Genomic DNA, 12853 nt, shown 5'->3' with positions numbered 1-12853 from the left:
TCTTTAAGAGATTTTTGTGTTTCGTCTTTCATGACCTCAACCTGTTGACCAAAGTTCTCCTGTATTTCTTTAAGTGTTTTTTGCATTTCCTCCTTGTTGGCTTTTGTATTCTCCTGGATTTCTTTCAATGATTTTTGTGTTTCCCTTGCAAGGGCTTCTAACTTTTGATCCATTTTCTCCTGAATTTCTTTAAGTATGTCCTTCATGTGTTCCTGTACCAGCATCATGACCAGTGATTTTAGATCCAAATCTTGTTTTACTGGTGTGATGGGGTATCCAGGACATGCTGGTAGAGGAGAATTGGGTTCAGATGTTGCCATATTGCCTTGATTTCTGTTAGTGACGTTCCTGCGTTTGCCTTTTGCCATCTAGCTCTCACTGGTGTTACTTGGTCTTGTCAGTGCTGGACTCACCAGTGCAAGCTGCCCCTTCCCCGTTGGCCTCTGGTGCACAGCTTACACCCTGCACTGCCTGTAGACAGGGTGCTGCTGTCCAGGCTGTTCAGATCCTGAAGCAGGCACCTGAAGGCTCCCGCTGGGGCCCGCAGGATTTATTGGAGCACACCGACTTCTCCCAGCTGGCCGCCCAGAAGCCCCCACTAGCCTCTTGAGGGACCTGGAGATGTGGTGCGGCCGCCCAGGCTGATCTGAAGCAGAGAGAGTTGACCTGAGGGCTTCTGCCTGAGGCCTTGCCCCAGATTGTGTCTGTGGACCAGATGGAACCCGTGTGCACCCCCAGGGAGCTCCGAAGGTGTATGCTGCTGTGACCTCCCCTGTGTTCCGCTCACTCCGCTGGGCAGCTGATTTCCCCAACCGTGCCGGCGCACACTAGGTTAGCCTTGTCGCCCAGGCCCTGAGTCCAGGCAAAAGCCTGGGAGGCCAAGGTCCGAGCAAAGTTCCCCTGGGGCTATGACTGTTAATTGGGTCTGCCAGGTGACCCGGATGGCGGGCGTGCGCGTCCGCGCTCCCCGAAAGCACCGGGAGAGTCTGTTGTGCTAATAACCTCCTGGGCAGGTTGACACACAGATGGCCCACCAAGCCGCCCAGTTCTTGGGGTCAGTCCTGTGCCTTTTGGGGCCTAGACCCCCGTTTTGTTAGCCTCAGGCTACGCTTGTTAGCCGTCTCTGCCCTCCCGAGCACTCTGGGTCCTGTAGGCAAAATGGCGGCGCGTGCGCCGGCCAGGGCAAAAAAAACTCCTGGCTGGGTTGGCGCCCCGATGGCCACTCGAACAGCCCAGGGCCTGGGTGCAGGCCAACGCCCGTCAGGCTCAGACCCCTGCGGTGTTGGGCCTAGGATTATGTTTGTGTACTTCAGTCTGTCCGATCTCTGGAGCCCGGAATCAAGATGGAGGTGAGTCTCTCCTGACTGGCGGGAAGCCGAGTTCTGAAGTGGCTTCTGTGCAGTGAAAGGCTCCGCAGAACCGCAGCTGCTTGCCGCCCAGCTGGTCAGCGAAGGTCAGTGGTCGTGGGTGCAGGGCCTAACTGGACCCTGTGTCGCCTTGGTTCCACCGCTGATGGCCCTTCAGCTGGACCAGCTACTGCTGCCGCCGCCGCCGCCGCCCAACTGGGTGAGCTTTATTTTTTTAATTGAGAGATTTTAATGACTACTTCTATTTCTTTGGGGGTTATGGGTCTATATAAATTGTTTATTTGATCTTCACCAACCCTACATGCATTACTGAGCTGATATCTAAAATATATAAACATCAATAAACTCAAGATATTAAACATCAATAAATCAAACAATCCAGTTAATAAATGGGATACAAAGATAAACAGAAAGTTCTTGACAGAGGACTCTTTCATGTCTGGGAAGCACTTAAAGAAATGTTAAATTTCCTTAGTCATCTGGAAAATGCAAAGCAAAATTACCCTGAGATTCCATCTTTCACCCATATCAGAATGAATAAGATCAAAATCTCAAACAACTGGCGAAAATGTGGAGCAAGGGGAACACTCCTCTGTTGGTGGTAAGAGTGCAAACTTAAATAGCCATTTTGAAAAACAATTTGATGGTTTCTTGTTGGAGGGCCCTACTGCTGAAGGTTGCAGTCCACCAAGTGTGGACAGCTGTCTGAGTTCAGCATAAAATGTAGGATTCCTTTCTTCCAGTGGGGCTTCTTACTCTCTGTCTGACCTTATTTGGTAGATGTCCCTAGGCATTGTTGCAGGGCTTTCTTAAGCATGACCTTCAATGTAGTTCCCTGCGAGAGCATTCCTCAGGCTGCCCATATAATAATGGGGTATTTGGCTACCACATAGATGATAGGAAGGTGCTGCCTAATGCAAATGAAGTTTACTGTGAATATTTATCAGGTGTTCACCTATCAGCATCTAACAGCACCTAGCTGCTGCCCTCTGCCCATATGTTCCCCTCACCCCGGAAGAAATTTGAGCTGCCTCATTGAAACTGATTCCTGTAATTTGTCATTCAATTGTACTCACAAGTTGTCAGAACCTTTGACTCTGCTCCCATTGGCCAACATCCCCCAAGGAAAAGGGAGAATCATACTTTCTCAAAAAATTGAGAATAGTTTTAACTCAAGACTCTGGTATACTACTCCTGGGCATATACCCAAGTTATGTTGAAAAATACCATAAAGATACTTGCTCAATTATGTTCATAGCAGCTTTAATTGTAAAAGCTAGAAAGCAGAAATAATATTGATGTCCCTCAGCTGAAGAATGGATAAAGAAAAAGTACACAATAGAATATTACTCAGCTATTAAAAACAGACATCGTGAAATTTTCAGCAAATGGAAGGAACTATTAAAAGTAAATCCTGAGTGAGGTAACCCAGACACAGAAAGACAACCATCATTTGTACTCATTTGTAAGTAGAGAGTAGCCATGAAGTACAGGATAACCAGGCTGCAATCCACACACCCAAAGAAGCTAAGTAATAAGGAAGGACCAAGGGAGGATGCTTGATTCTAACTGATAAGGGGAAATAAAATAGACATTAGAGGTGGACAAGAGAGAAAAATGAGTCAGTGGCGGGGGGGGGGGGGGAATCAGGAGGTAACAGGAGGGACCAAGTGTTGAGGGAACTGAGGGAGAGAGAACTGGAATCAGTTCGGGGGCATCTCTGGGATGAGCTAGAAACATAGGACAGATTCCAGGAGTCTGTGAGAATAAACGCACTTAAAACTCCTAAAATAGAGAATATGGAACTGAAAAGGCCACCTCCTACAACCAGGCAAAACTTTTCAATGGAAGGATGGGGAACACAACACAACCACAAAATTTTCAACCCAAAATTTGCCCTACCTACAAGAAGTGCAGGGACAAAGATGAAGCACTCCAATGGCTGACACAACTTGAGATCCTCCCCATGGGCAAGAACCAACCCCTGACACTATAGATAATACTCTGTTATGCTTGCAGTCAGGAACCTAGCATACGTGTTTTTTAAGTCCTCCATCTAGTAACTAACAAAGACAGATGCAGGGACCCACAGCCAAACATTAGCCAGAGTTTGGGAGTCTTGTGAAAGAGTTTGAGAAAATATTGAGTGACCCAGAGGAGATAGGAACCTCACAGGAAGAGCAACAGAGACAAATAACCTGGACACTTGGAGGCTCCCCCAAAGACTCAGTCATCAACTAAATGGGCTAGACTTAGCCATTCTCCACCCACCCCCCTGAGATGTACAGCTTGGTCATTATGTGAGTTCACAAACAACTGGACCAGGGCTGTCCTTGACTCTGTTGCCTGACTGTGGATCCTGCTCCGCTAACTAGGCCCCCTTGTCTATCTACAATGGGAGAGGATGTACCTAGTGCTGCAGTGACTTGATGTGCCAGGGTAGGTGATACCAAAGGGAGTCTCCCCATTGTCAGAGGAAAAAGGGAGGAGAGATAAAAGAAGGGCTATGTGAGGGGGGACAAGGAGGAAAGGGTGGCTTTAATTAAGATGTAAATAAATATCCTACATCAAATAGAGGGCTAATATCCAATATATATAAAGAACTCAAGAAGTTAGACTCCAGAAAACCAAACAACCCTATTAAAAAATGGGGTACAGAGTTAAACAAAGAATTCTCACCTGAAGAACTTCGGATGGCGGAGAAGCATCTTAAAAAATGCTCAACTTCATTAGTCATTAGGGAAATGCAAATCAAAACAACCCTAAGATTTCATCTTACACCAGTCAGAATGGCTAAGATTAAAAATTCAGGAGACAGCAGGTGTTGGAGAGGGTGTGGAGAAAGAGGAACACTCCTCCACTGCTGGTGGGGTTGCAAATTGGTACAACCACTCTGGAAATCAGTCTGGTGGTTCCTCCGAAAACTGGGCACCTTACTTCCAGAAGATCCTGCTATACCACTCCTGGGCATATACCCAGAAGACTCCCCACCATGTAATAAGGATACATGTTCTACTATGTTCATAGCAGCCCTATTTGTAATTGCCAGATGCTGGAAAGAACCCAGGTATCCCTCAACAGAAGAGTGGATGCAAAAAATGTGGTATATCTACACAATGGAGTACTATTCAGCCATTAGAAACAATGAATTCATGAAATTCTTAGGCAAATGGATGGAGCTAGAGAATATCATACTAAGTGAGGTAACCCAGACTCAAAAGGTGAATCATGGTATGCACTCACTAATAAGTGGATATTAACCTAGAAAACTGGAATACCCAAAACATAATCCACACATCAAATGAGGTACAAGAAGAAAGGAAGAGTGGCCCCAGGTTCTGGAAAGACTCAGTGAAACAGTATTCAGCAAAACCAGAACGGGGAAGTGGGAAGGGGTGGGTGGGAGGACAGGGGAAGGGAAGGGGGCTTGCGGGACTTTCGGGGAGTGGGGGGGCTAGAAAAGGGGAAATCATTTGAAATGTAAATAAATTATATCGAATAATAAAAAAATAAAAATAAAAAAAAAAGAAAAAAAAGATGTAAATAAATAAATAAATAAATAAATAAATGGAAAATTATATGCATGAATGAAGATGGGACAGAAATTAAGGAAATGGCCAACCAATGACTGGTCCTCCTTGAGATCCATGCCATAAGTGAGAGCCCACCTCACTATTAGTAATATTCTGCAATACTTGAAGACAGGAGCATAGCATAACTATCATCTGAGAGACATCACCCATCAGCTGATGGAAAAGATGCAAAGAACCACAGTCAAACATTAGGCAGAGCTTGCGGAATCTTCTGGAAGAAAGGGAGAAAGGATGGAAGGAACCATAAATGTCAAGGACACCTCCAAGAAAACATAAAGAATCAAGTAACCTGGACACATAGGGACTTAGTGAGACTGAACCACCAGCCAGAGCGCATGCATGGGACAAACCTAGGCCCTGTACACATATTGAACACATGTGTAGCTTGATCTTCATGTTGGGCAACTAGCAGCAGGAGAAAGGGCTGTCTCTAACTGGGTTTTCTGTCTTTGGATCCCTTTCCCCTAACGGGCTACCTTGTCTAATCTCAATAGAGGTTATACCTACACCTACTATAGATTAATATGCCAAGGGCAGTTGATATGTATGGGAGGCCTCCTGTAATCTGAGGAGAAAGGCATGGGAAGATGAGGGAAGCAGATATAAGAGAGAAGGAAAGGGAGGATAAGATGGAAGGGACCGTGGGATTGGGATGTAAAGTAAATAAATTAATGAATGAGCAAAAAAGATTTGGGACACAAGTTGTATGAGTATATAATGGGAAGTGTGGAACTGAGATGAAATGGAAAGATAACTGAAGGTACCATATATGAAAGTCTCAAAGAATTAATATATTTTTTAAAAAACTATTGATCATGGTATGGCTTACATAATATCTCAGTATGGGCAAGGTGGGGAAAAGTATCTTTTGGGCTAGGAGACAAGTGAATCTAGCCAATTCAAGGATCTGCAATTTCAAGCAGAGACCTTGTATGTGAGATATGTTCTTCCAACTGGACTGCCTTGTCTGGCCTCAGTGAGAGAGAAAGAGCCTCTCCTAACAGAGACTTGAAGTACCAGGGTGGAGGTACATTCAGGGAACCCACATGCTCAGAGCAGAAAGGGTTGGGAGATGGGGAAAGGACTGTGGGAGGTAACAACCTGGAGGGAGTCAGTGAGTAGGATTTAAACTGAATAATTAAAAAAAAATGAAAAAGGTGGTAAAATAGCTGAGGACCCTCATATACATATGTGTATATCATGTGCACCTACTTACACTCATATGTAAACACATGCACACGCACACGCACATGCACACGCACACACACACACACATACACACACACACACTCAATCAATCACACGTATACTCCCAAAAAATGTCAGAGAGTTCAGAAACAAGAAATCTTTCTTATCACTCTTAACATTCAGTGTGGTTCATTATGGATTCTGAATCACATTTTCCTCAAGGGGACCAGAAAATTAAAAACCTTTGTGAGTCACCAAGTTCCTACTGGTTATTTTGTTATTAGCAGCATGCATTCTCTAAGGATTTATCCTTAATGTCTGCTGCAACAAGTAGCTCCATTCCCAGAAGGGCTCCAAGGAATGAAGCTATTATATTTCACTCACTCTAATTTGAGCTGGGTATGGACATAAGACCTCTTGGCTCTTGGAAGTTTAAAAGCTTATAACTGATGCCAATTTTTCAGCAGTTTTGACCAAAAGTATATTGATATAATTATATAACTTGAGTATTAGTTTATAATTCTTTTGCCTGCAGAAGTGTAATGTACATCCTTAGAGATTCTGTCCATTTTAACAATCTCTATGTCATCTTGAAATAAATGGAAGAATTTTATCATTAATGTATTTTTTGATGGAAGTATCTATTCTCATCACCTAAGAGATCACATAGAAGCAGGTATAGAGATGTATGTTGAATAACAATCAAAGTATCTGTGTGTTTCAGTGTATATCCACAGTGTGTTATTAACTGTTACTTCTATGTTTAGTATAGTATGCCAGTAACCTCAGTTGGATATTTGTCTTGAACTGACTATTAAATTTTGAGATGATACCATAAAAAGAAATGTACATATAACAATTTTATTGAAAATGAGTCATACTTATTTCCTGAGAAAAGAGTAGAAAATATCACATTTTGCTTACCTTTATTTCTCAGTACTGGTTGGTGGGATTTTTTCCAAATTTACTGCATATACCTTCAATTGTATTTGTTTTTATTTATTTTTTGCGGACACAATCCAACCATAAGCATGGGAGTTATGTCTAAATTATTGAAGCAACTAGAGGTTCTTTTTTTTTTTTTTTAAGAACCATAAGTGTATTATTTTTTTTTATTATTATTATTCGATATAATTTATTTACATTTCAAATGATTTCCCCTCTTCTAGCCCCCCCCCCACTCCCCGAAAGTCCCGCAAGCCCCCTTCTCTTCCCCTGTCCTCCCACCCACCCCTTCCCACTTCCCCGTTCTGGTTTTGCTGAATACTGTTTCACTGAGTCTTTCCAGAACCAGGGGTCACTCCTCCTTTCTTCTTGTACCTCATTTGATGTGTGGATTATGTTTTGGGTATTCCAGTTTTACTGGTGTGATGGGGTATCCAGGACATGTTGGTAGAGGAGAATTGGGTTCAGATGTTGCCATATTGCCTTGATTTCTGTTAGTGACGTTCCTGCGTTTGCCTTTTGCCATCTAGATCTCACTGGTGTTAGTTTATCTTGTCAGTGCTGGACTCACCAGTGCAAGCTGCCCCTTCCCAGTTGGCCTCTGGTGCACAGCTTACCTCCTGCACTGCTTGTAGACAGTGTGCTGCTGCCCAGGCTGTTCCGATCCCAAAGCAGGCACCCGAAGGCTCCCGCTGGGGCCCGCTGGATTCACTGGAGCACACTGACTTCTCCCAGCTGGCCGCCCGGAAGCCCAGCTAGCCACTTGCAGGACTTGGAGATGTAATGCTGCCGCCCAGACTGATCTGGATCCGGAAGCGGAGAGAGTAGAGCTAGGGGCTTCTGCCTGAGGCCTTGCCCCAGATTGTGTCTGTGGAGCAGATGGAGCCCGTGTGCACTCCCAGGGAGTGCCGACCGTGTATGCTACTGTGACCTCCCCTGTGTTCCGCTCACTCAGCTGGGCAGCCGATCTGCCAACCGGGCTGTCGCACACAAGGTTAGCCTGGCCGCCCAGTCCCTGAGTCCAGGCAAAAGCCTGGGAGGCCAAGGTCCGAGCAAAGTTCCCCTGGGGCTATGACTGATAATTGGGTTTGCCAGGTGACTAGGATGGCGGGCGTGCGCGCCCGCGCTCCCTGAAAGCGCCGGGAGAGTCTGCTTTGCTAACAATCACCTGGGCGGGTTGACTCACAGATGGCCCACCAAGCCGCCCAGTTCTTGGGGTCAGTCCTGTGCCTTTTGGGGCCTGGACCCCCGCTTTGTTAGCCTTAGGCTATGCCTGTTACAGGTCTGCCCGCCTGAGCTCTCTGTCGTCCTGCAGGCAAAATGGCGGCGGCGCACTCGCAGGCCTGGGCAAAAAACCTCCTGGTTGGGTTGGCACCCCGATGGCCCCCCGACCCGCCCAGGGCCTGGGTGCAGGCCAACGCCCGTCGGGCTCAGACCACCGCGGTGTTGGCCTCGGATTATGTTTGTGTACCTCAGTCTGTCCGATTCCTGGAGTACGGATCCAAGATGGATGCTTCTCTCCTGACTGGTGGGAGGCCGACGCAACTAGAGGTTCTTATGGACAACACTGCTCTACAATTTGCTCTCCACAACAGCAGACAGCAAGCTATTTAGAAATGTGGTTATTGCTTTTGTTGAACTTTTTTTTGTGCACCAATACTTTCTACTACCCTGAGACTAGAACTAGAAATGTTCTAAACTGGAAAGGCTTTCATAACCTAGCTTCTCAGGAATCCTTCAACCTTATACATTTCCAGGCTGAACCTGGGCTCAAACTGCCTGTTCTTCACATGCTCTAATCCCACTGTCACCAGACACTAGTAATTCTCATGACCTTACATCCTAATTACCTAATCTAGGTTTCTATCTGAACTCACAAAACAGTACTTCCTAGTTTTTCCAAAAGCTATGAGTTGATGTGCCTTGACAAGATGATCACTACCTTGTTAGTATTGCCAAACACTGCTGAGCTGGGGCATAAATGAACAGACAGACTGATTTCAAAATGAGGGGGGTGTTACATAAGAGCCACGGGTACTTCTTTTTTATGTTTCTATTTCATTCATTTCCAGAAAAGGAGAAAATGAGCTGTATCAGAAGGAATAATCATAGTATCACATCTGAGTTCATCCTCCTTGGACTCCCCATTCAGGCAGAGGACCAAGGCCTGTACTCTGCCCTCTTCCTGGCCATGTACCTGACAACTGTGCTGGGGAACCTGCTCATCATCCTTCTCATCAGGCTGGACTCTCACCTCCACACCCCCATGTACTTCTTCCTCAGTCACTTGGCCTTCACAGACATCTCTTTCTCATCAGTCACAGTTCCGAAGATGCTCATGAATATGTTGATGAACAGTCAATCCATCTCATATACTGGGTGCATTTCCCAGGTGTATTTTTTCCTATTTTTTGCAGATCTTGACAGCTTTCTTCTGACCTCCATGGCCTATGACAGGTATGTGGCCATCTGCCACCCTCTACACTACAAAACCATCATGAGTCAGACTCTCTGTGTCCTACTGTTAACTGTATCCTGGGTCTTGTCCTTTGCCAGTGCCAGTTTACATACCCTTCTTCTTGCACATCTCTCTTTTTGTGGGGGAAACACTCTGCCCCACTTCTTCTGTGACCTTGCTGCTCTGCTTAAGCTGTCTAGCTCAGACACCAGCATCAATGAACTGGTTATCTTCACTGTAGGAGTGGTAATTATAACTGTGCCATTGATATGCATTCTGGTTTCTTATGGCTACATTGGAACCACCATCCTAAGAACTCCCTCCACCAAGGGATTCTACAAAGCCTTGTCAACATGTGTCTCTCACCTCTCTGTGGTTTCCTTGTACTATGGAGCCATTATTGGACTATACTTTTTTCCTTCAACTGATAACAGTAATGACAAGGATGTAATTGTGGCTGTGATGTACACTGTGGTCACACACATGCTGAATCCCTTTATCTACAGTCTAAGGAACAGAGATATAAAAGGAGCACTGAGAAATATGCTCAACAGGAGATCAAGTTCACAGTGACTTCTTATTGACTGACATAAGTCCTCTCACACCTACTCATGTAGAGCTTTTAGATGAGGTTTTCTTTTTGGAGTCTGTGTTTTCCAGAATAGTATTCTACCTATATAATTTTTGTCAGTTTTTAAAGTCTTGGAGTAAATTTTTGTAAATGTACATCTTTTTTTCCTTTGCCTAATACTCATGTTTTACAGACATTTAAAATCTCCATGTGATCCTGACATTTGTTCATTTTTCATGAATAGGGGGAGGAGGAGTTGGGAGTTGAAAATAAATTAATAAAGAAAAAAACAAAGTGTATTCTGAGACGTTTACATTTGTATTTTTTATTTACTTTTATAGTAAACTTAAAAATGAAGATTTAGTATTATTTTTATTGTTTTGTAGATTTATTTATTTTATTTTGTTTATGAATGCTTTGTCTGCCTGTATGCATGTATATACATACATAACTAGTCAGGAGAAGCACTGGATTCCCTAGAATTGGTGTTCCAAATGGTTGTCAGCCACTATCTGGGTGCTGGAAATTGAACTTGGGTTCTCTGGAAGAACAGCCATTGCTCTTAACTGCTGAGCCATATCTCTAGCTCCATTTTTATTTGTTTGCTTGCTTGCTAGCTTGCTTGATTGCTTTTTAATTCCACTGTTCTTTTCAATATTTACTTTTCATTTCTATTAACACATAAAACAACAGTATCCATTTGCAGGGTCCCACATGATATTTGTATAAGTACAACCACTCCAGGGACAGTGTAGTTCCTCAAATGCTATCATTACTTTGAGGTGAAAATATCCAAAATCTTTCCTGTTCTTTTAAGATTAAAAAAAAAGGAGGGAGGTGATTGGAGAATGGACGGAGAAAAGAAGGTTTACAGGACTTATGGGGAGGGGGGATCCTGGAAAGGGGAAATCATTTGGAATGTAAACAAAGAATATAGAAAATAAAAATATTTAAAAAAAATGATATATAGTGTTATCACTCTCTATCACACTATTAGACAGTATAACATAGGAAACTTTTCTCTCTATGACTAGTATCCTTTGACCAACATTTTTCTATTCCTATGTCTTATGTTCTCCCAAGTTATTCAAATTGTTTTGCTCATTCCAAGAAAACATTATCTCATGCATATTTGCAATGTCTATACTAAATCTTTCACTATAGTCTAAAGATGATGGAAAGGTACAATTTCCTCTTCCTCAAATTTAATTATCCTGGTCTCAAAGAAATTGGTAAGAAAAAAAAAAAAAGGTAAGCTTCCAAGTGCAGACACTGAATAAGGCTAAGCAGGACGCAGGAACCTAGACAACCTGGAAAGAATTTGAGCAGGAATTGGGTATGGTTTAGTCCCACTATATCTTATTATGCAGTAAAGTAAATATACTTTTGTGCTTAACCACCATAATTAGTTGCTTCTTTCCATCAAAAATGATTAAAAAAAAGTCTCAAATTTTTTAGAAAAGATCTCTAGGGAAGAAAAACATTTCTCAAATTCACTGCTGTTAGAAAGTTCAGAAACAGTCTGCCCCATATCTATTATTTTATCTAGCTATAGAAGCTTCTATAGTTCAAGACGTTAAAACTGAGACATTTCTAACTAGCTCCATCCTACTATGCTAGCAATGTGTGGCAGGAGTGGAATTTAAACCACTGAGGATATGAAGTTAAATCCCAGTTTATGAATATTTTCAAATCTGCCCTGTTATTCATTTTACCAAACTTTTACTTTAAAATTTATAAAAAATAACCTAGAAAGAAAATAATACACATAATACATACAGCAAAGGGTATATACTTACAGATGATAACAGATTGTCCCACTATTTGTACATTTATATTTGTGATGGGTGACTACACTTTAAACGCCGTAATTGAGTAGTATATTCATGTAACAATCACTAGACCTGAGTGAGCAAAAGCTAACAAAACTTAATGCTGGCCATGGGTGGAAAGAGAAGCACGTATGCATACTTTCTGCTCAACATTTTCAATTAATCTAAAAACTGATCTAAAAAACACAGTTTATAACTTTTGATGAGATAATAGCATTCTAATTTAACCTTGTCAATATATACTCATGTTTATTATTCTGTCTATTACACAGAACTTGATAATAAGAGAACTTAAGTATTTGCAAGTGAAATGAACCACAATTGTATCTCATTGTGATTTTACTTTAAATTTTCCTGCTAATTAATAAAAGAAAACATTTTAGCCCGTGTTTATTTCTTCCTGGTACATAGCTAGTGAGTCAAATTCTCTGAATTCCAATTCCCTCACTGTTAGTGATAGCTGGCTCTCACCCCACATGGAATGATGGCAGATGGCCTCAGGATGCACCTGCAATATCTTCTAGCAATAGACCGTTATCTAAGTGTTACGACCCGGTAAAAAGTGGATGTTATTTCCTAAGAAGTATTTTGTTTATTTTATGTTTTCAGAGCCAGGGCTATGCTGTATAACCATGGAAAACCTGTTTCTTACTCTGTAACTAAGACTGGCCTTGAGCTTGTGACAATCCTCCTGCCTCAGTCTCCCAAGTACTGGGATTGTAGGATTGTGCAACCATGCCTGATTATTATCACAACTTCAAGGAAACATTGATCTTTTCTATGGATAGGATTAAATTATGTACTTCTTTGGAGAAAGTTATTCCAGACCCCTGAATTAAAATGTAATGAATGCCATAGTGAGGATATACATAGCCTTGAGTAGCCACACCATTACAACA

At 42.8% G+C, this 12853-nt stretch overlaps 2 protein-coding genes across 2 annotated transcripts in view; one reads left to right on the top strand and one right to left on the bottom strand.

The window, feature by feature from the left end:
* LOC127684133 (olfactory receptor 1J4-like) overlaps positions 1 to 12853 on the bottom strand; it is a 63174-nt gene that overhangs the window by 24506 nt on the left and 25815 nt on the right. The window lies entirely within an intron of this gene.
* On the top strand, positions 9177 to 10124 carry LOC127684134 (olfactory receptor 50-like). The gene has a single exon (XM_052181099.1). It carries the CDS (start codon positions 9177 to 9179, stop codon positions 10122 to 10124), a length of 948 nt encoding a protein of 315 aa, XP_052037059.1.

Source organism: Apodemus sylvaticus, chromosome 5 (genome assembly GCF_947179515.1).
Source record: "Apodemus sylvaticus chromosome 5, mApoSyl1.1, whole genome shotgun sequence".
Classification (NCBI taxonomy): domain Eukaryota; kingdom Metazoa; phylum Chordata; class Mammalia; order Rodentia; family Muridae; genus Apodemus; species Apodemus sylvaticus.
Note: the sequence above shows the minus strand (reverse complement) of the source record. Positions and strands in the feature narration are given on the sequence as shown.

Coding starts and splice junctions, on each gene's coding strand:
- LOC127684134 (XM_052181099.1), top strand. CDS start 9,177: ATGAGCTGTATCAGAAGGAATAATCATAGTATCACATCTGAGTTCATC.